Raw genomic sequence first — 24677 nt, 5'->3', positions numbered from 1 at the left:
TAAAAGGTTCAAATGAATGCTAATGACCCTTTGATCTTCCTAACCATTTGTTTTATATCACCAGGTACTTCCACTCTTTGCTTAATATTTGTTTCTCTTTGTCTTATATTTTTGTTACGTACTGTTTCCACCGTCGTTTGAATGGGATGGATGTATGTGATGCCTCGAAGATATTATTCCTGTTAATGATATGGGCCTGCACCCTTGCTCTTGTACCTTTGGTCTGCGTTGAATTGACCGTGCAAAGTAACTCGTGATCCATGTCGGACCCTGTGATGGCGGATCTGTACGAATTGCGATATGCTGGCAATGTATGCATGGTTTATTATATGGCCTGAAGGATGTGCTGCCGGCCCCGTGGTGTAGAGGTAGCTTGCCTGCCTCTTATCCGGAGGCCCCGGGTTCGATTCCCGGCCAGGTCAGGGATTTTTACCTGGACCTGAGGGCTGGTTCGAGGTCCACTCAGCCTACGTGATTAGAATTGAGGAGCTATCTGACGGTGAGATAGTGGCCCCGGTCAAGAAAGCCAAGAATAACGGCCAAGGGGATTCGTCGTGCTGACCACACGACACCTCGTAATCTGCAGGCCTTCGGGCTGAGCAGCGGTCGCTTGGTAGGCCAAGGCTCTTCAAGGGCTGTAGTGCCATGGGGTTTGAAGGATTGCCTTGCTCGTGGCCTGTGAAGTGCTGGCATTTGATGTGTCTGCGTCCGTTATCCTACGACTGGGAGGTCACTATTTTGGTTGTGTCTGGCTGTTAACATACTGCCAATATCGCTGCGATGTATATCTTATCGTGTTGGAGTGAAAGGTCGCGCGAATATTGTGACTGAATGAATGGGGGACAACAGACGTCGTATTTATGTTTGTATTTTATTGAATGTTTACTTTTCATTTCATCCGATCCTTTTGGGATTCGTCTCCCTCTTTCTTTGAGCCCGTACCTGTGTCGATCATATGTTATCACCTTTTCTTGTATGGTTGACTTTTTATTTTGGTCACTATCTGTTGTTTCATTACATCACATCTTGCGCATGCTTTGGTCCTCAGCCCCCTGTTTAACCTATGGGAGCTTAGATACTTTTTCCCCTTTTGCTCCTTGATTTTTCTTGGGGAGAGGATTGTTTGCCATTCTGATACGTCAAATTTTGTGTAGGCGTGTATTGCGTGAGCGTTTTTTATTTGATATATGATGCTTACATGCACTGACCAAATAAGTTTCGTGCTATGAATTTGAACAAGAATCTGGTGGGAAGCGTGACCTTTTTGAACCTCCTGGCATAATCAATTACGGAATGTAGTTGCCAATTTCCCTTGATTGTTGGCGGCAGTTGTGTCCATTTGAATTTGCATGTATGTATAAAACCTTTATTACTCTTCCTTGACCTAGTTAATTTCATGTTAAACATTTTCCCTTTGAATAAATTATAAATTATGAATTCAAGTACTTCTCAGCCTTCATTCACAAGTAGTATCAGTCCCTTGTAGGTTTAATTTAAGGGACCGGTCTCCTGTTCAAGGCCTGTTTCTTGCAGCCTTCCTCAATCGCGGTCCTCGAACTTGAATTCATTTTGTTTATTGTGCCTCTGCGGACTGCATACATGGGTGGGGTGGGGGTTCGGCTCAGTAGTCACATTTTTACCCGTTTGGGGAGCCAGTCAACAGATCAAGTGAGAGACAGCAACAGCTCTGAGAGAACACACTAATCCCCCATGAGCTTGTACGATTATCCATCGCTGTTGCTGTCCTGAAAGAAAACTCTGGTGGAGGAAGAATTGTAGAGTTTGACTCGGGTGATACCATCTTCCGGAAGGATAAAGGGAACACTATACCCATGGTGTTGAATTCGCTGTGAAGATGAAAGTTGTAAATGATCACTCCCAGGGCTATCATTGAAAGAATTATGACTTCGTATACCACTCTCTGGAGATAGGTTCATCACTCTCATCTCTGCCTATGAAGATGCTAAGAACCAGGTCTACTACCTACAGAAAAGTCATGTGAAAGGTACCATTTAGGGACTGTTTTTCCTTGGTGACTTCAATTCCAGAGTAGGAAGGGATAATCAGCTCTGGGAAAATGTGATGGGCAAAGAAGAACATGAAAACTGTTATGCCAACAGACTATTTCTTCTTGGTCTCTGTACTGAACATCAGCTGTTCATCACCAGTACTCGTTGCTGCCAATCAGATAGTTTCAAGACTACATGGGTGCATCCACGCTCTAACAAGATGTTATCACCAAGATGGTGTGAAATAACGATGGCTGCTGCACAGATTTCTGATATGTCGACTCAGGATCTCATTCTGAGCAGAGTCACCTGTGCACTGCTTAAATCTGTCCGAACAGAAGTTTGATATTTCTAAGCTATGATGAATCTGTTGCTGCAGACTTTCAAAACTCAGTCTCTGATAGTCCTGTAAATTGTCTAACAAACATAAAATATATTGAACAAGAATTGGCAATGCTACGAGAAATCATAACCAAATCAGCAGAGGAAATTATCAGCTTTGAGAAAGTGAAGAAGAAAGACTAATTTGGAGAATAACGATGAAGAAATTTTGAACCTCATCAGTGCCAAATGGAAAGCTCATCTGTTTGTTCTTCAAGATTCATCTCCTAGCCTGAAGAAGGCTAATTTTGAAGACCTCAAATGAAGATGTTAGATGTGAATAAAAGAAACAAACAGTAGGAGGCAACAAAAGAACTCAGAAACTTCAGAAGTTGTCTGATGCCCAAGACCTGCAAAACTTTTATGCAGAAATAAAAATGTTTTTTCCCAATACTGAACTATATACAGCCAGTTAATTTCACAATTTGCTTGCAAGGAAATATTGTCAGTACTGACTCAAGAATGATCCTGTTGCAAATAGGCACAATCACACTCCTCCGCTGACAACTTAATTCTTAACAATATTCAATCTCTAGCACGGTGGTCTTTATAATGAAACGTGCACAAATGGTGAGATAAAACTAAAACCCTCATATTCTTGCAGGTAGTAAAGGACTTTTTAGGCAGCAGCACGTAACATATATCAGTGATCCTATCAATCTGGACTTCCTGAGAATGGCAGCTAATAGCTCCAACCGTTATACTAAGGATGTGGTGATTTGCTACATTTACAAGGCGAATACTGAACAGTCCTGCTATCTATAATCAGAAGCACTTTCCCCACTGAGTAAAACTGACTTGACCGAATACATCCAAACCCGTTGGCCTCAAAAGCCACTCTAGCACTTCCTTTAACTGCTACATATATTTTTGTCAGTAGGGTATCACTAAATAATCTGCAATATGCAGATGATACTAGTCTGCTTGCAAAAAGTGCTGAAGAACTACAAGCATTACTGAACTGTGTTGTCAAATACACTGCTGCAGGATGAAAAAAACTAAAGTAATGGTCGTAAGCAAACATGTCATTCAATCTGTTAACTTGACAGGTGGCACACCTCTGGAGCAAAATCAACGCTTTAAGTATCTCAGCTGCGTACTTGATCACATCCAGAACAATGCTGCTGAATTTAGGTCCAATGGGTGGGGTAGTATAACACCCACAGTATTCCCTGCCTAATGTAAGAGGCTGAAAGGTGCCCCAAGGGATCTTAACTTTGGAGCATGGGCTGGCGACCACGGGGCCCTTAGCTGAGTCCTGGCATTGTTTCCCTTTACTCGTCCCATGCTTCTCACTTTCACCTATCTGACCACCCTGGAGTAAAATCCTCTGTAACTTGGACATTAATATTAATCTCCATTTCTACTTATTTTGGTGTTATTTATTCTCTGTCTTACTTTATGGTGCTCAGGCTGGACCCTAACACAGAACATCAGAAATGAACTTTGATCCTTCGAGATGTGGGGCTACAGATGCCTGCTAAGAATATCGTAAGCTGATAGAATACGTGACAATGAAGTACTCTTAACACCTGAACATAGAGCTCGAGGTCATGCACAACATCAAAAAGAAGAAACTTGAGTATTTTGGCTGTAGATAAGTACAGACTCCTTCAGATTATCTTACAAGGTAAAACTGAAAGGAGAAGTAGGGGAAGATCTTGACTATGGAATCTCTGAGAATGGACTGTCAGGTCCTGTGTTCTCACGCCCAGGATGGTAGTATACAGTAGTAATCAGGTGCAGCAAAGCTAAAGGAATGCATCCTGCAAGAAGGAAGTGAGCACTCATACAAAACTATCTTGACCCGTTTTCAGACCAAATTTGCTTTATGGGAGTGAAAGCCATGTGGAGTCAGGATATTAGCGGTGGGTCGAACCAGTTCATGCGTATGAACTACTTCACTCATTCACAGTCTTAACTGAGAGTCGTTCAAATGAAGTAGTTCTTTCATGAAGCAATGAAGCTTGACAAAGCTGCTCACCATGTCATTCAGTAGCGACCTCGTTCACAGTGTCTCACTCACTCAACACCAACAGACGGCAGAGCTGCGTAATTATGAACACCCAGTGGCTGGATGGTGGTTGGTAGGGACAAGGAAAAGATAAACAGAGAAGCCTGCCTCATATAAAGAAAAAACATGTAAGAACACAGTTGACAGGTAGGGTGGGCCTCGGAGTGAAGGGGTAATGAATGATGCAGTGGGAGGGGGAAGACAGCAAGTGAGCGACAGATGAATCCAATGAGTTGTGAATGTTATAAAGAGTAACAACTGTGAAGTGTTTGAAGTACCAAGTCATTGAAATTGAGTAGTTACTTCATACTTCATTGGAGTGAATCGTTCATTTTGAATGACTCGTTCACCAGCTACCTATCACTACAGGTTATTCATAAGTTAGAAGTAACAGACAAGAAAGTAGCAAGAATGATTTCAAGTACAAACAGCTGGGAACAATGGCAGGAGGGCATAAGAATTAGGAGATAGAGGATAAGTTACAAATGAACGTGATGGAGGAAGCTTTCATTATATATACCGACTTCGGCAGTGGGATCGTGTGAAGCGAATGGAAGAGGACAGGTAACCTAGGAGAATAATGGACTCCACCACAGAGGGTAAGAGAAGTGGAGAGACCAAGGTGATAACAGTTATTTAATGGTGAAAGGAGTGATATTGAACAAGGCCATGGAGCTAACTGCAAACAGAGGCTTGTCGACTGAAAGGAATAACAATCTATTATGAAGATGTATGTATATTTTTTGTTTTAATATTTTGCTAGTGAACTGTTCATACAACTCCCACATAACTTGGCTGGGCTGAATAGCTTAGGCTGAAGAACCTTGTGAGCTCAAGTTGACGGGTCTGATCGCGGTTCAGTCCAATGGTATTTGAAGGTGCCCAAATACGTCATTAGCCTCGGATCGGTAGATTTACTCCCACATAAAAGAGCTCACGCAAGAAAAAATTCTGGGACCTCGGAAAAGTAGTTAGCAGGAGGAAAAACTATTATTATTATTATTATTATTATTATTATTATTATTATTATAAAAAGGGCAGAAACCTAAGAGGATGGAATGTCAGGTCCTGCATACAAAACTGGAACAGGAGGATCATTTCAACTATTTAAGAAATAATAATAATAAACAGTTGATGGTGCAATGTGCTATGGAAATTTTAAAACTATCTTTAGGTTGGCACTCCGTTTTAACATATACATTTGTTCACCTGAAATAACTCACTTTTTAAACAAGTTGGAAGTCTAAACAAAAAAACATAAGACCAGTACGCACTATTCAACCAAGGCAAGAATACCTTCTTGTAAACAAAAGCACTTATTATATAATTTTATAGAAAACTTATACATGTAGTATTAGGAATTCATGGAGCTTCTGAAATGTTGCTCATATACTAGTTACCACCTGTATTCATATTTATGTTTTTCTCTCTTCTCTTTTGCCATGTTTATCTGAATTTCTTCTTGTCCTACACTTCTGGCATCAAGACCAAATCTGTCAAGACAGCCCCTCACCCTCCTGATGAAGCTAGGATGAGATGGACATATAAGAACAAGGATCAATGAAGAGAAAGTCCATCTAAGGAGAGTTTGAATTGATTCTCTCTGTTTTTTGCCACACATAACCATGTTTATAGCATGGTAAGTAATTCAAAGTAGTGTCTTTTGAAAGCTACAACTTTTTCCAAACGTGCTGCACTAGAAAAATGCACGTTCTTTTGAGGCGATCTGATCATTGAGCCATTTTTGGATATCCAGGAAAGAACGAAGTGCTGCTCAGAAAGGCTACATTGAGGCAATGGTGTAGTGACCGCAACATCTGCGAAGTAGGATAGGTGGGTAAGACAGCTTATCTAAGTGGCTTCAGAATCTCCTTCATGGGTCTGTCGATATGCAGTGGCATATTATGTGCATTAAACCCTCATTCGCAGTATAGTGATGTATGGAAGTGATACGTGGACCCTCCCAAAGAAAGCCGTGGAGAAGATAGATTCCTTCGAAAGGAAAATCCTGAGGAGAATTTATGGACCCATACGCGTACAAGGGGAGTGGAGAATTAGATATAACAATGAACTATATTCCCTGTATGGGGAGGCACCCCTGTCGCATGCCATTCGAATGAAGAGACTTAAATGGGCAGGTCATCTAATTAGGATGGAAGAACACCGAATCCCAAAGAAGGTACTCTTAGGAGACTTTGGAGGAGGAAGGCCTGTGGGAAGGCCACGTAACAGATGGGAAGATGGTGTACATCAGGACGCAGCACATATCCTCAAGATCCGGAATTGGAGAGTAGCTGCACGAGATCGACAAGTTTGGCGGAGAGCAACTGGGGAGGCCATGACCCGAAAACGGGCCGTCGCGCCATAGGTAAGTAAGGTAAGGTATATTATGTGCATTTGTCAGCAAGTGCAGATTTCAAACTGAGTAACTGTTCTTGGTACTGCTCAGCATTACTGGTTTCACCCAGTTGCAGCAGCTTGTAATAATACGACACTGACTTTGTGTTGAGGGCAGTGGTTCACTGGGACACACTCATGATTTCTTGTGCTTAGGATTGTTGCAACAAATCGACTTTTGACCGCCAATCACTATTCGGTGCAAAAACAATTAAGTTTTTGTATTTGCAGCAGCAATTTTGCAATGTCTCTTTTCTGCAATTCCTGTGGAACACAGTTTTTGAGCTTCTGTGTCATTCCCATTGCTTTTAAACGTTTGCTAACAGTTGACTCATTGATGCGTAGTGTTTCAGACAACTCTTTGAGGGTCTGATACGAATCTTCTTCCAGTAATGCTTGACAAGGGCACCCTTTGTCCTTCATGTTAAAATGGTTGTCTCTGAAGAATCAAAACCAATCTTCACAAGATAAGAGCATGCTCCCCACAGGCTTCAACCAGCAAACAATGATTTTCAGAAGCAGGTTTCCTGAGATGAACGCACAATGTAATGCTTCCAGCACATGCTTTTTTTAAATTAATACAAAATAACATTTTCAGTGTGATTAAAGGTTGTGAACTTTGTACTCTGATCACATGTCACACATTGCTTCTGACAGTCACTAAGCTCGGCTGACATCGCACAACTGCTGCTCACTGTTGGGCAACAGTGAGAATTAATTCAAGCACGTTACATATCAAGACAGCAGTGTATGAAGATGTGGAGATTTGCGCTTTGATATTTGTCCTTGTCTTCTCTTTCTTCTTTCTTGTCTTCCTCCAGGGTTGACCTCTTATGTTTATCCTATTTCTTTTTCTATCTTTCTATATATGGCTTAATATGTTTCATGTCTATTTACTGGCATGCAAAGGTAAATTTTATCCTGACTTGTGATTTCTTTTGTATGATAAAACATAGGATACAGGCAATAAATCTTTCTGATTTAATGTGCTGAAAAAGCTTTCCTACATTAAGACCATGGCTAGGCAACTTGAGCTTCAAAACAAGGAACACTTCAGGAAGTATCAATGAGTAAAAATAAAGTCACTGGAAAGAAATAACATTTGGTTATAAACAGTGTAGGAACCTTACGACCAGCACTTTCTGTACCCTATATGCAAGATCCTGAGAAAGAGAGAGCTTTGCAACATCAATTAAACCAAAACTTTGGTATAACTACTAACAATGCAGATAAAAAATTGACAATTTTCATCACTGAATCACTGAAACAGTTTTTAACACTATGCACCTGGTAGTCACATGTGTGCCAGCTAGTTCTAACATGACTCTTGTTGCACTTGATGCGACAGACTGGCTTTTGTACAAAACAAACCAACCCCATGGGGGTCTCAGTCGACCATGTGACCAATGCTCAACCCAAAGGCTTGCATATTACAAAGTGATGAGTGTTCAGTGTGACAAATCCTCTCTTGGCTTTCTAGACTGGGTTCGCTACCTCCCTGTAACATAGCTCCTTAGACTGGGCTTGCTACCTCTCTGTCACATAGCTCCTCAATGGATGCTGAGCCAGTCCTCAAATCCAGGTCAAATTCCAACCTGCTTTTCTAGAATATGTATTTTCTTAAAATTAAAATATAGCAAAAACTGGCAGATCTGTTTATTATGTTCCCAAGAGTCTGACTTATGATGGCACACAGGGGAGAGATATCATTTTAAACAATCCAGGTGCAGAGTATTAAGTTTTAGAAATTCTTGACTAAATATGATTGAAACCTACCTATACGCTGAACATTAACACTACAAGAAATTGCTGGCACCCATAATAAAATTACTTAAAAAAATATTTACAACAATACAAAAATAGATCTCTTTTGGCACAGATGTGGCTAGGTAATTCTTTTTACAATAATGTGGAACGGATACATTGGACGGATGGGTTGCAATATGGTAATGAAGAGATGAGTATATACATATTTTGTGATGACGATGAGATTCACAACGGAATTTGATCAAACCACTCCAAAATGGACTATTTTTATAGTGCCATTTCCATTGTCTTCTTCTTCAGATATATCTGGAATGGTAGCAAAGTCTTTGAGGTAGTCCTTATTGCCCAGACATAGTGGCAAGCTGTCAGCTAACTCCTGTTTCGGATCTGGTAAATAATACCCTCGTTTTCCCATCCTGTCTCGTTCTCTCTCTCCTGTTAGACTTCCACAAGGACCTGGAAGACTTGGAAACACTTCTTCAGCAGGAAGTTCCTAAAATAAAAGAGAATATCTTGAGATAGTGACAAGATCACTGATATTGTAAAACAGAAAATACATAGACAATATTTATTAGATATTACAGTTGAAACTGGTTTATATGTAACCTAGCTGTGTGTAGTTCTGAATTAGTGATAAGTTTTTACAAGTCCCAGGAAAACAGCTTTGTATTACAAACAATATTTTTCTGAGTTATTTATTTTTTCTGATTTAAAAATAATTCTCATTTTTTTCTGTGCTCACAACGCAGTATATGTATTACCACACAGTAAAACACTAGCTCAAACAACAGCAGACATACTACTACTACTACTACTACTACTACTACTACTACTACTACTACTACTACTACTACTACTGCAGTAGTGATCCTGGTATATAAAGGAAGAGACAGATGATGAGAGGCAACTTTTTACACAAAAATCCTAGCGCCAAAACTAGAGACTTAAGTGAATATTCCTGAATGCCAGTTTGGTTTTGTATACGGTAGAAACACAACACAAGCAGTCAGGTACCTACTGGAAGAAACAGAAGAAGCTCTGAGGCACACAAACGGAAAATACTTCACAGTCATTATTGACTACACAAAGGCATTTGACCAACTACACAGGGAAATACTGACGACAAAGATAAAATACATGATTGGGATAATACAACCACTTGTCAGAGCTAGACAATATTCATCATCATCATCATCATCATCATCATTTCCCTTTATCCAGCTGTAGCCGGGTAGGGGCAAATATGGTTCCTCTCCACTTTCTTCGGTCTTTCCACCACTCCTCCTCCAACACTGTGTCCCAGTCCAGGTTTCTTTCTATAATGCTGCGTTGGATGGTATCCTTCCATCTCAATCGTGGTCGTCCACGGCCTCTCCTTCCTTGGATTTGCATTTCCATCACCTTTTTTGGCATTCTTTCGTCGCTCATTTGCGTTATGTGCCCAAACCATCTTAGTCGGCTCTTCTCTATTCTATCATTCATTTTTTTCCACTCCAATTTCTTCCCGGATTTTATCATTCCTTATTTTGTCTCTTCTACTCTTCTGTATCATACTCCTCAAGAATTTCATTTCGGCTGCCTGTATTCGACTCTCATCCTTCTTTGTCATTGTCCAAGTTTCTGCTCCGTAAGTTGTTATGGTACGTAATACATCTTGTACATAGTATCCTTTGCTTCCGTTGGCACATCTTTGTCCCATAACATATTTCTTACACTATGATAGAAACAACTTCCAGCTTGAATCCTTTTAGTAATCTCAGCATCCAGTCGAGCATTCTCCATTAATTCACTCCTCAGGTATTTAAACGTTTCCACTACTTCCAGGGACTTGTCTGCAAGTCTAATCTGACCTTTCCCTTCTTTCTCCCCTCTAGTCATAACAAGAGTTTTACTCTTTTCTACACTTATTTTCAATCCACATTCTTCAATCTTCCCATTCACCACATTCAACTGTTCTTGAACCTTCCTGTCGTCTTCTCCCCAAATCACAATATCATCTGCAAATAACATCATGTTCATTTCTCTTCCTCCATATGCTGCTTTTGCTGTTCTCATGATGTCGTCCATTACTATTGTAAACAGGATTGGTGATAAAACACTTCCCTGTCTCAGCCCACTAGTTATTTTGAACCAACTTGTCCTGCCAACTTATGTTTGCACGCAACTACAACATTCCTTATACAATGCCATGATAATTTTTATTAATCCCTGTCCAATTCCTTTTTGCACCAGACTGTCCCAAACTTTCGTCCTAGGGACACTGTCATATGCCTTTTCAATATCAATGAATGTCATCACCATATCATTCCCGTACTCCCAATGCTTTTCCATTAGTTGTCTCATAATGAAAATGGGCTCTATTGTTGACCTTCCACTTCTGAAACCAAACTGATTTTCCTGTATCTGCTTCTCAACCCTCAACCTTATTCTACTTTCCAATATCCTTTCCATTATCTTAGCAACATGAGATATTAGAGTAATTCCCCTGTAGTTCTTCAAAACTTTCTTATCACCTTTCTTGAAAATTGCGATGATTATTCCTTTTTGCCAATCCTCAGGGACCTCCTTATTCTCCCAGACATTCCTGAGAACCCGATATGTCCACTGCAGGCCTACAGCTCCAGCTGCCTGTATCATCTCTACTGAAATTTCATCTATTCCAGCAGTTTTTCCATTCTTCATCTTTCTTACTGCCATTTCAATTTCATTCATTGTAATTTCTTTATCCATTTCTTCGTCAACTAATTGCCTTTCCTGGTCGTCCATTGAATGACTGTCATCTGTTCTTATGTTCAGCAGCTTCTGAAAATACTCTCTCCATCTATTTCTTATTTCTTCTGGCTTTGTTAAAATTATGCCACCTTCATCCTTCACAAATCTGGTGTTTACTTGATCTCTCTTTTTGTTTCTTAAGATGCCATACAGTAATTTCTTGCTGCCCTGCATATCATCTCTCAATTTCTGTGTGAATAAGGCCCAGCTTTTCCTCTTTTCTTCCTCCACTACTTTCTTGGTCAAATTCTTTGCCTCTACATATTTTCTTCTACTTTCTTCAGTCTTAGATGTTTTCCATGCTTTCCATGCCATTTTCTTTTCCTTCACTTTAATCTTTACCCTATCATTCCACCAGTGTGTTTCTTTGTCTTTCACATTTCCTGATGTTCTACCACACACCTTTTCTGCACATCCAACCAGTGCTTCCTTAAATCTTTTCCATTCCTCTTCAACATTCCCCACCTCTGTCCTGGGTACCAAGGGTATTATTTCCCTTTGAAATTCTTCTTGTATGCTTTTCTCCTTTAACTTCCATACTTTAATTCTTTTCTCTCTTCTTAATTGGGGTTTTTCAATCTTTCCAACTTTCAATTTTCCTATCACAACTCTATGATCTCCACCAAAGGCTTCTTCAGGCATGGCTGTTACATCTACAAGATTCTTCCGGTGTTCTTTCTCTATGATTATATAATCAATCATGGTCTTTGTTCGTCTGCCTCCCCAACCATACCTTGTAATCTTCTGACTGTTCTTCTTCCTAAACCAGGTGTTTCCAACAATCATTTGATTCCTCATGCAAAAATCCACCAACAACTCGCCTTCTGGATTTACATTTCCATATCCAAAGGGCCCTACAACATCTTCCTTTCCTTGTCTTTCCATTCCAACTTGTGCATTTAGATCTCCCATCAATAGTACTTCCTTATCTTCTATCTGTCTCTCCACTTCCTCTAAGAAGTCCTCTAGATGTTCATCTATGCAACCAGTTTGTGGGGCATACAACTGAAATAGATCTTTCACGCCATTTTCAAACTGGAGTCTCATCATCATCATCATCCCATCGCTGACGTACTTTGTATATTCCAGATATTCTTGGATTTCTCTTCTAAGTATGATGGCCACTCCATTTTTTGCTTCAAGTCCTCCGTTGTAATACAGCCTGTATCCTTCTCTCAGAGGGATCTCCCCTGTACCCCTCTTCTTGGTCTCGCACAGTCCAAGTATGGCTATATCTTTTTCTATCATGAAGTCAACCAGTTCTTCTGTTTTTCCCGTCAGTGTCAGTACATTAACTGTTGCAATTTTGATGTAGTTTGGTGCTGGTTGCCCATTTTTCACAGTTCCCCCAGCACCTGAAGAGCTGCGCGTCGCTTTTAGCAGGGGACGCCCTAACCTTTTCCGAGGCACCATATCTGCTTTGTCCATATAGGCTATTGTTACGATGGGCTCGCCACACCCAAAGGCATTTTATACCTACTGCCAGGTTCAAAATTAGGCCGCCCCTAACATGGAGACAGACGCCTTTCATAGCCGCTCCTCTGGAGTACAGACGCTACGGGAAAGCCCCTTCCACCATCTCCGCCGTACCGAAGTCCACCTTCTCCGCCGAAGATGCCATTGAGGTCTTCACTCGTAACCCTGAGCTGGGACCCATTCCAGATGTTACACACCGGGTCAGTGTGCTCTGGGACTCACATAGGCAGGGGCGCCACTCCCTGGGTAGGGCTGCCTCCGAAGAGGGTCCCTACCTGCTACCTGATAGAAAATATTGTAACAGTCAAATTTGTGCTGTTTAAGGACACAGTTGACATACCAGACACGTTTGAACAAAAGAATGGAATTCTACAGGGGAATCCAATGAGTCTCTTGTTGTTTGACATCGCCACAGCTGATATTACAGACATCCTTCAGAGTACAATGGATACAAAAGTTATCCACTGACGACATGGTGCTGGGGTCTTCCAATAAAAATGACCTACAGGGAGCTCTAACAGAGGTGGAGAAATCACCTCACCATTAATTTGGAAAAGACAGTCCAAATGACATTTTGGAAAGGAGGAAAAATCACATGTAGAGATTTCCTCACTCTTGATGTGGGAAACCTCCAAAAATTGTCAATCATTTCAGGTACCTTGGAATTACCCTGCAAACTACTACAAATTCATTCAGGTATAATATTCAAGAAAGAACTGCAGCAGCCACAAGAGGAATCCCAGCCATAAAGATTCAAGAGATCCATTTTCATAGAATGAAATCAAACAACAATACTCACATTGGAAAAGAGCAGCTGAAGAGAACACCTTTTTAATTAAAATGGAACATTGACAAAAAATTTAATTTTTTAAAAGCTTTTTTAATAATAAATAACTAGGAAACATACATATCACAGATGAACAAAAGTGCTGGATAACAAAAATTTGTTAACATCTGTTCAAATGAATAGAAACTGTTTTAAATTAGGTTAGAACATAAGTAGATTCATTTTCCCTTCCCATTTCACTGCCCCACTCGACCCTCCTCACATATTTTAATTTTTTTTTTTTTTTTTTTTTGCTAGGGGCTTTACGTCGCACCGACACAGATAGGTCTTATGGCGACGATGGGATAGGAAAGGCCTAGGAGTTGGAAGGAAGCGGCCGTGGCCTTAATTAAGGTACAGCCCCAGCATTTGCCTGGTGTGAAAATGGGAAACCACGGAAAACCATCTTCAGGGCTGCCGATAGTGGGATTCGAACCTACTATCTCCCGGATGCAAGCTCACAGCCGCGCGCCTCTATGCGCACGGCCAACTCGCCCGGTCATATTTTAATTATATCTTTTTTAAATTAATATTATTTTTAAGCATAACAAGGTACTTTATAAGATGTTTTTTGAGAAGAAGAAAAATTCTTTGTAATTTCACCTATGTAATGTAATGTAGCTGATTATGTTCCCAAGCAACGAAACATGTACTATAAATAATAATTTGCTTAAAGCAAATATATAGTAACAATTAGGTGGAAATTTACTTTTATTGATTTAATGTAGCCTACTCCTGTCGAATAGCAGCAAGGCTTAATGTCACCATCACATCACGATCAACAGCATCATAATGCCACAAATGTAGTCTATTGATCCCTCTGCCATAACCAGGAACTCTGTTGGATCGCCAAAGAAAGCTCTCGGAGGCCATTCTTCAACTACACGGTGAACTGTCTGCTTTTCAGCACCACAGTCGGAGAAGTTATTTTTCTCCACTTATGCAGGAAATCGGCACACCTGCCAGTGTTGATTCTTATTCGGTTAAGAACCGACCAGATCTTGCGTGGCAATTCAAAGCCAGGTGGCTTGGTCAATATGCACAGCATCTTAAGTTGTTCCACTGTAACATTAATCTGACGTGTGTCTCCAACGGTCATTACTATTAAAGCCGTAGCCAACTAACATCCTTCCAGTTTCTAGAGATGGGCCTTCCTTGGGATTTCTTTTCCTTTTTTTTGTACTCCTGTACAAGTGCACTTTCCCAACGCATAGAAGGACACGAAAGTAGAGTATGTAACACACAAACAATAAGAAAAACTAATCTGGTATTTAGGATTCTTAAAAAGATAGAAACCATACCGGCACAAGGATGTGAGTAACAGTGTCTGAAAACTTCACTTTCGGCCTTTCTCCAGGTAGTCTTTGAGCAGGGCTGGCCGTTATCTTAGGCGTGGGTAGAGGAGGCGGCAGCTGTGGTGGTTTACGGACCACAGACTCTTCCTCACCCTCGCTGGAGCTGGAGTGGCAGCCATCCCTTGAGCAGCCCGAACAGCCCGAATTGGAACAGTGAAGAGAATCTGCAATCATAAACGAATCTCAGTAATATCACTGCAAAACATCATCAGAGGGAGACAAAAAGAGGAGGAGTCATGAGGGTTTACAGTCGTCCATACAGTCTAATACCACTTGAGTCGTATAGTTCCAAAACCTGCCTAATCCATTTTTTTAATTTTTACAGGAAAGAGCAAAAACTGTTTCAACATGATATGTTGAGGTATACCTGACATATGTTACATGTTTAAAACCATCTCGAATTGTAGAATTTAATTGTATATTGAAAAAGTTATTCACATAAGTGTGCATTATTTATATTTAAGTTTTGATGCAGGATAAGGCAGCTTTTGGAAATGCACATGGCTGTAGGCAGGTTTTGGAACAATTTCCACTGGATAAGGCAGTTTATGGAACAATCCCTTGAAATATGCAAAAGGTAGTTTTGGGAATAACAATGATGCACGCAGGTTTTAGAATGTAAGAATCATGGTTGCGTCGTAACCTTGAATGATAATGTGTTCTTTTGTGTATTGATAAAGGGTTAGACAATACAAAACCGTATGAAAAAGGGGTTTGATGTCATCATTGGTCAAAAGATTTTAAACTCTTAATTCATTCTCCCAAGAATCATCTTCATGTTCGCACACTTCTTCGTCTTCAACATTTTCACACCCTCTGTCCAGAATGAGAACACAGATAGCCAGATCTAGATTATCTCGCCAGTTTTCTGCAAAATGACTAGATAGGAGCTCATTCACATCGTTTAGCTTTGCAGGTTTTTATTTATTTAGTCCACTCTTCTTCAATTATTTTTCTTTTACGACCTCTTTCTTGAGGACGAAAAAAACTATTATTATCCATTTCGGATTAAGATGTTATATTCTTCTTTGTACCTATCAGAACCGGGTCTCTATAATCACATCATGCAACAACGATGCAACAAAACAACATCTACTGTTCTCAGCCTCAGCTACTCTGTTTACAAAATAATAACCTGTGTAAACAACCTGAAAAACAAAAACATGCCAGCCAAATCGGTTATTGTGGCAAATTAGTCACGACTGATACAGTATAAAGTTAATAAATACATTACATGGAATAGGCATGTTTTGGAATTACAACTTCCTTCGCCATATTTATGCACGGCAGCATATAGCAGTTTTTGGAATGGAGTGGAGAAGGCGTGTTTTGGAACAAATTAGTTGAGGATTAGATTCTTTTTGGAATAAACTCAATATTTTGTCAGTGTTTTTGCCTGAGATAAGATTTTTTTGTGAACAAACCAAGAGTTGATATCTGTAGAGCTTCCGCCATTTTATAATTTTGTGTCAATATATCTTTTTTTATTATTGAGGAGAAGGCAGGTTTTGGAACTATACGACTCACTTTGAATATCAGTTTTAAACTCTCCATTTGCATACTACACAGTGTCACAATTTCCTTGTGCTTCTCTACAGTTTCAAAAGCTGGACGCTCGACCCATTGCTGGAACACCAAATCAAAGCTTTCTTTTCTTTTTTTTTTTTTTTTTTCCAATTTGCTTTGCGTCGCACCGACACAGATAGGTCTTACGGCGACGATGGGACAGGAAAGGGCTAGGAGTGGGAAGGAAGCGTCCGTGGCCTTAATTATAGCCCCAGCATTTGCCTGGTGTGAAAATGGGAAACCACGGAAAACCAACAGTGAGGTTCGAACCCACTATCTTCCGAATACTGGATACTGGCTGCACTTTAATCAAAGCTTCTGAGATGTACTTGCATAGAAGAATACACTCAATATCCTGCATAGAAAGGAAAACCAATGAGTAAAGGTAAAGAGCTTCTGATAACAATAGAGGAAGCTCCAGTACGTTGGACACATCATGAGAGGAGAATGTTAAAACTTCTCCAACTTACCAGCGACGGAAAAAGAAATTGAAAGAAAAGATCTGTAGGAAAATGAAGGAATGCCTGGCTCAAAGTCCTGCACCACTAATTCAGACAGACATCTTCTGAAATCTGCAGAACCCCTGCATAACAGATAATTAACCAGGCGAGTTGGCCATGCGCTTAGGAGCGCGCAGCTGTGAGCTTGAATCCGGGAGATAGTGGGTTCGAACCCCACTGTCCACAGCCCTGAAGATGGTTTTCCGTGGTTTCCCATTTTCACACCAGGCCAATGTTGGGGCTGTACCTTAATTAAGGCCACAGCCACTTCCTTCCCACTCCCAGGCCTTTCCTATCCCATCTCCACAAGACCTATCTGTGTCGGTGCAACATACAGCAAACTGTAAAAACAGATAATCATAACACTAGTCTATAAAAATGTTTGCTCAATGAAAACTGATCATATATTCTGATTCGCTACCACATGGAAGCTCTCAAACCAGCTTTAGTTTTGTTTCATTGGGCTACAGCTTTTCAGAAATCAGCATTACAGAAAATAAGTTTTAAATATTCTTCACTGAGCAGATATATATAAGATATGTTAAATAACATTTGTTATTTTCTTTTAAAGAGTGCTATTATGCTGCTGTGCCTATTGAGATTTAAAGGACTCTGACAGAAAACACTGTAATTACGGCTGGGCATCCGCCTTAAATGGGGAACAGCAAAGGGTTAAATCTCTCACAAATAACTAGAAGTCAAACGAATAAAGATATAAATGTAATTTATTTTGCATTTCGTCCCTAAATGATTAGTGCATATAAATGTGTACTCACCCTAATTTTGAATATCCACATTTAGCTCCTGATGGTATTCCAAAAATCACCCCGTCCTACACAGTGGTAGATCGCACTACTTACATTTGAATGTTGTTTGTTTGCCTCTCCCAGAAGCTGCCCTATTTTTCATTTATAAACACAAAGCACATAATTTGGCATGCCATGTATCTTCACAAGAGAATGAAATAATTTAGGGGATGGACAGCAAATGGGTAAACTTCTTTTCCTGCCCGTAAGTTTGCGGAGCGTAAAGTTCCCGATCAGCTGTTGCACCAAGTTGCACCGGAAGTTAAGCTGTCTGTTTCCATGAGCTGTGAGTGCTGGTCGGTTACTCATATCATAAAAAATGAAGGTAAAACTACTAATTCCATATAACGTAGAACTCCTACATATGCCCTTATTTCATCAGCATTAGTGTTTTGCCAGGTAGTATCAACAGTGCCAGATTTTCTTTGTAAATATTCGGCATGAAATTGTCTGCTCTGCTACTAGCTCATAAAATTCCGATCCCACAAATAATTTTAAAAAAAACATCTTTTTCTGAACTACAATTTAGGCCTATTCCAAATTATAGCACCACAATTCATTAAATAATTCAAAATTCAACCGTGAAAAGAGCCGTTTCTTAAAAAGCGTCTTCCTCCAAGTCAGATTTTTCCGCTGCCAGTGTAGTGAAATGAGATTTTCCGACTCATCAGGTACTCCTAGGAAACAGATTAGTAAAGGGATACAGATTTGCCCTGGGACTCTCCACAATTCGACACCTCCCCCGCCGAAAAAAATGACGAAGAGTGTTCATGGATCACAACTTGGTCATTCCAGCTCTGGAACTTTGGACTGTAAGATCGGCAGAGTAGTGCTGTTCATTAAAAGTGAGAAAATACGTGGTTTTTTCATTTGATCGAGTATTTCATATGTTATTGCTTTTAATAGCGCCATTCCTACTGACGTCATTGTTATGACCTATGTTCATTTCACTTGGGAAACCACCAAAACAGTCTTTCTGAGGATGTAAAAAAAGCAGGTGGAGAGTGGGTGTCTGCCATTACAATAAAAATTTCCTTACACAGTCTTCATATGAGAAAAGATGTTTGATGACTTCCCCGTCGCGTTTCTAGGGTAACGTTAAGAGCTATGCAATATAACACAATCTTGCTAACATGGTGTACACTACCTAACCTAGAATTTTGTATTCAATGTAGAATTCTGTAGCAAAGCACGGTACATCAGCTAGGTCTATTATAAAATCAAGGACAACTAACCTAAATAACACATATGGAGAACATATAAAGAAGAATGAAAGCAAAGCTCAACAAATAAAAGCAACATAAAAAGAAATTCGGAGCATAAAAGTAAGAAAGAATGAGAAAAAGTCATAATGAAAAGTTACATACAAAGTGAAAAACATGTGAAGCAAGTGTGTAGTGAAAACGCCAATCGTAATGTGTCGAAGAGCCACGCCTTTAGACCAAGCGATATTTAACCCTAGTGAAACTGTCCGAACCTTCCCTATAATCCAGATATTCTTAAACTATTAGATGTCGAGAGAGAGAGAGAGAGAGAAGTTAAGTTTTGCTTGAGATGTGAAATATTTATTCTGTTTGGCATGAACTTGGCGTAATTCTTGTTTGTCACTTTCAGCTTACACTAAAATCATCTGGAAGAGGACGACACACCAAGGATTGAATATGAATTTATATCAAAGATCTCAGAACTATAGCAGTAAGTTAATTGGCAATTATTGGAATAAATAAGATATTTGAATTACAGATTAGAAATTTAAATATGCTTCCTTTTTTAGGTGTAAATAAGGACTTAAGGAAAGAAGAAGTTTCAAGAACAGAGCAGAAAGTATTTTAAATTTTAGCATATAGTGAATAACTTAATAGGTTTTATTCATTTTATGATTTGAAAATTATTCTATTTTTAAAGTTTTTTCTAGATGTCATAATAAGTGCAAGTGAACAGTTTAGACACAAAAGAAATATTTTAACGATTTCAATATTTATGTACAATTTTTGTCGATGACTGTATTGTACGAATGTATCAAGTCCAAGGATTTAGCTTGATGTTTTGGCACCGCCGAAGAAGAGAATAGTAGCTCTCGAAACATGTACGATAGATAATTATAATAAAATGTAAAGTACTGACAAGGAGGAAAAGTGTTTCATAGAAATTGACACCAAGGATTGAGTAACTGTATCAGCCTTAATAATGTCATCTTTAATTCCAAGAGGACCACTTCAATCAGAGAAGGATTCATCGCCAACTGCAAACATGTAAGCACCACCAACATCGAAGGGAGGAACATGAAGGTCCAAGGAACTTAGCAGACCGCAAACGGGAATCTAGTTTCATTATTAAATATGAGCACACTTTTATGAATATTATCTGACCATCTATTTAGAAAATTTAACGCTTTTCTTCAGCAAAATAACTGAATAACTGTAGTTCTATTATATATATATTCGTTTACGGCCATTAGAGACCACGTTAGGTAACAATTACATGTTTCTGGAAGCCTTCCTCACAGCCCAGTACTTTAGCATCCTTTCTCTGGCAGCCTGTCTTTCTTCCGTCCACCCATGGTTAAGTTTTGGTTCGCCATGGAATCCCTGAAATCTGTCGATCACTGACCTAAACTTTGTTCGGTTTGAGATGTCTTCTGAATTTAGTCCCACCTGTTTGAGATCCTTTCTCACCTCCCTGAACCACTTGTCCGACACTTTAGGTCTGCCGTCTAGTAATGTGAAAATCCTTTTCGTTAGTCTCTTCTCATCCATTCTAAATAAATGCCCATAGAATTTAAGTCTCCGTTTTCACATGGACTCGTTAGCCTTTCATTGTCTCGGTAAAGTTCTTCCCTTCCTCGCAGCCTATACTGCCCATTCACAATCTTTGGACCCATTATTTTGCGAAGGATCTTTCTTTAGAATTTCTCAGCTTCTCTCAGTCCCACTTTTTCTGTCATTTGGAGGCATTCACTAGCATACAGACATTCCGTTTTAATCACTGTATTGTAGTGCCTTAGTTTAGCTCGTCTGGAGATGGTTTTCTTCTTGTATATAGGATATGTCCTACAAAAAGCCACAGCCATTTTCTCCCATCTGGTGTTGTTTGCTTCTCTTTCATTAGTTTTCAATTGCACTATTTCACCCAAGTACTTAAAGCTATTAATTCTTTCCATTTTACCATGTTCTGTCTTCAGGTACCGAGGGGCTATTCTGATGTTTGTTATATATTTAGTTTTTTCGAAAGAAATCTGTAGTCCTGCTTTTTCTGCTTGTAGTTTTAGTACATTCAGCTGTTCTATTGCTGTGTCAGTATTCCTAGATAGCAGCGCAACGTCATCAGCAAAGGCAAGGCAATTGATCATGACACCACTTTTTGACCCTCCAATCTATACTTGGTTAAGTAATCCTTTTCTGTCCAGTTCTTTTTCCCATTCCCGGATAATCTTCTCCAACACACAGTTGAAAAGAATTGGTGACAATCCATCACCCTGTCTGACTCCTGTTCTAATTTCAAACTGCTTGGAGTTCTCTCCCATGAACTTAACTTTCGAATGTGTCCCAGTTAAAGTCTGCTTAATAATTGCTGTTGTTTTGGCGTCGATTCCAAATTCCACTAATATATTGAATAGCACTTCCCTGTCGACTGAATCATACGCCTTTTTGAAGTCTACAAAAACGACTACCAGATCCTTTGAGAGATGATTCTCTAGTACACGTTTCAGACTCCAGATTTGATCAACGCACGATCTTCCCTTTCTAAATCCCGCTTGATACTCGCCTAGTTGGTGATCCACTTGTTCCACAAGTCTCCTCTGCAGTGCTTTAGAGAGTGTCTTATATGTTACAGGTGTGATGGAAATCCCGCGTTAGTTGTTAGGATCTCCCCTATCACCTTTTGTGTGTAGAGGATGAATGATAGCATTTTTCCGGTCTTCAGGGATTACCTCCATTTCCCATATCTTTTCCATTTCTCGCCTTAAAATTGTTATTGCGATTTCTCCACCACTTTTCAGCATCTCTGCTGTGACAGAGTCTTCCCCTGCAGCTTTGTTGTTCTTTAAGTCTGTAATTATTTCACAGAGTTCTTTTTCGTCAGGGGGGAGTTTTCATTCCGTTGCTTTGGATCCTCTTTTGGCCATTTATTTTTAGGTTTTTCACAGTTCAATAATTTCTCAAAATATGTAGCTAATATCTCATAACTTTCAATGTTATTCACAGCCAACTTTCCATCTTCCCTTCAAAATCCTAGGGTAGATGGTTGATATCCATGTATGTGCTCTTTAAAGGTCCTATAAAAGTTTCTAGTATTGTTCTTCTTAAATTCCATGTCAATACTTCGGATTTCTTCAGATATTTGATTCCTTTTGGCTTGCTGGAGGGTCTTTGATGTCTGTTTGCGTACCTCTTTGTATGTCTCAAATTTATCTTCTGTTTTATCTGCGTACCATGCTTTATAGGCTGCAGCTCTCCTATCAATTGGTACATCACAGTCTGTAGTCCACCATCGGTGTCTGCGAGTTCGTCGCAATGGTGCAACATCCTTAGCTATATTAGCCATATTCTCTCAAATATCCTCACAAGTCTCCATTTTCTTCTCCCGCATACGTCTTTGAAAGTCGTTTCTGTTTTCTTGAAGTTTTTCATGGTTTACTTTTATTGACACATTCGGAGAGAGTCTCTTCTTGTTTAGCGGTAACAGCTTGAATTTTATGCGGGTCAAGAAGTGATCAGAGTCAAGATTGGCTCCTTTCCGTACTACCACATTCATAATTTCTATAGTGTTTCTCCCTGAAATTGCAACATAGTCCAGTTGATATTCACCTAGGTCTTTCCATGGAGCGCACCATGTTTTCTTTTTCCTTTACAGTCGTTTGAAGTACGTGGACATTAATTTAAGATCAATTGTCTCACATAACTCAATAAGTCTCTTCCCATTCGTATTTGTTTTGGTGTGAGCTGGATAACCACCTACTATTTTTTGGAACTGACGCTCTTTCCCGACCTGCACGTTGAAATCACCCATGAGAATTTTGACATGATTGCTTGGCGTCTTTAGCAATTCATTCTCCAATTGATCCCAGAATATTTTCACCTTATCAAGTTTTTTTCTGTTGTCTTCGTTTATGGGGGCGTGTGCATTGAATAATGTGTATCTCTTGTTTGCACATTTCAGTGTTAGAGTGGAGAGTCTATCAGAAGGAGAAGAGAAGACCGTTACGGAGTCAATAACTCTCTTGTTTACACAAAATGCTGTGCCAAGTTGCTGCAGAGTTCTTCCAATTTTTCGTCCAGGTTTACCCTTAAAGATTCTATAATTTTCTGAATCAAACGTATTAAAATCAGTAAAACTTGTCTCTTGCACTGCTAGAATTAGGATATTCTGATTTTCCATTTCATCCAAAGTCCATTTTAATTTCCCTGTCCTAAGTAGAGTCTGTATGTTGATAGTTCCAAAATAGTGATGTTTCTTTGTCCTTGGATTTTGTTTTAGGTTAGTCGTGTTTGTCGTTAGTACGTCAACTGTAGTTCTATTAGTTATAATAGTTTTGAAACATTTTCTTACTTCATTCTTACCCAGGTACAAGTAGATTTGAAAGTGAACGCATGTGTATTGGGTTCTATTAGATTAGAAGTATGGTCTCCTGAAATGTTACAATCCCAGATAAATGAAAATTCAAAGGATCATTTATGAATTTCATGAAACATTGTGGGATAAATTCTAGGATGAAGTATTGTGCTTCATTCATGTGATATTGCAAGTTGTGTCATCTTCTAGTAATGTGTATTTCAAATTCTATGGTAGATTTAAAAATCAATAATAATAATAAAAATAATTGGAGATTGGGTCAAAATGAGATATAAAGGTCGTGAGTGATAAATGAAAGTTGATTTGCTCATGTGGAAAAAAATGAAGTTGTGCTCAGCTGTAGAAATATTTACCTGGGAAATTGTATGCCTGCGGGTAAATGTATAATTTTTGGGAGCATTAGTAATGTGATACAATTCGTTCCAATGAAAGTGGAACACGCGTTAAAAAGTTTTATAGCATTTGAAGAATAATAATACATTTTCTAAAACACTCAATGACCACGTGGTAGAGTAGAGTCAATTTTAACCCAGGTACTGTGCATATTTACTCTTTCCACCAATTCTTCTGAATGATAAAATAATTTTGGAATATATCATTGTCATGATATCAGAGAAGATTCCATAAAGTGATAAATCATGTTTAATCACAAGTCATACATCAGTTGTTGGAAGTATAGAATTTAACAGGTCAACAGTCGATGCAATCCAATCTTCTTTTCCCCATAAAATTCAGGACTAGAAATAAAGCCTAGGATTAAATTAAATCTTGTAAATAAATTTCAAGTGTCCTGAGTGCATGGAATGAATGTGGTTGTAGTTAGAAATATATTTCAGTGTCATTTACTTGAAATGTGGTTCCTAATCTGACCTCGTATTCATCACCGAGTGCCAGATTATACCGGCATTGTCAGTGCTTTTGTTCTTTTACTGAGGACTGTTTGTTTATTCCTTACGGCAAAGATTAGTGACAGGACTGATCCATTTATTAATTGAATTAATATGAACTGAATAAGATCGAAAATTTTTCTAAAAGTAAGCAAGTACCAGCAAAGGTAATGATTATTATGTAAAATGTCATTAACGTGTTGTAAGGCTTAATTAAACTCATAGTTGACTCAAATATTCAGATATTAATTTTTCAAGGATGTTTATGACTCAAATATTAATTCCAGTTTGTTAATCAGAAACCTGAGTCAGCTGAGAGACTATATTCATTTAAAGAACATTTATTA

General features: G+C 39.2%; 1 protein-coding gene across 1 annotated transcript in view; it reads right to left on the bottom strand.

Annotated features, from left to right (window-relative positions):
* Positions 1-7773: 7773 nt before the first annotated feature.
* frtz (WD repeat-containing and planar cell polarity effector protein fritz) overlaps positions 7774-24677 on the bottom strand; it is a 137554-nt gene continuing 120650 nt past the window's right edge. The window contains exons 12-13 of the mRNA XM_067153590.2: positions 14944-15161; positions 7774-9061 (exon numbers count right to left, since the gene is read on the bottom strand). Coding sequence (XP_067009691.2) covers positions 8810-9061; positions 14944-15161 — 470 coding nt within the window. The 3' untranslated portion in view covers positions 7774-8809. The remainder of the gene's footprint in view (positions 9062-14943; positions 15162-24677) is intronic.

The sequence above is a fragment of the Anabrus simplex genome, chromosome 9 (genome assembly GCF_040414725.1).
Source record: "Anabrus simplex isolate iqAnaSimp1 chromosome 9, ASM4041472v1, whole genome shotgun sequence".
Lineage (NCBI taxonomy): Eukaryota > Metazoa > Arthropoda > Insecta > Orthoptera > Tettigoniidae > Anabrus > Anabrus simplex.
The sequence above is the reverse complement of the archived record's forward strand: the minus strand, read 5'-3'. Positions and strand labels throughout refer to the sequence as shown.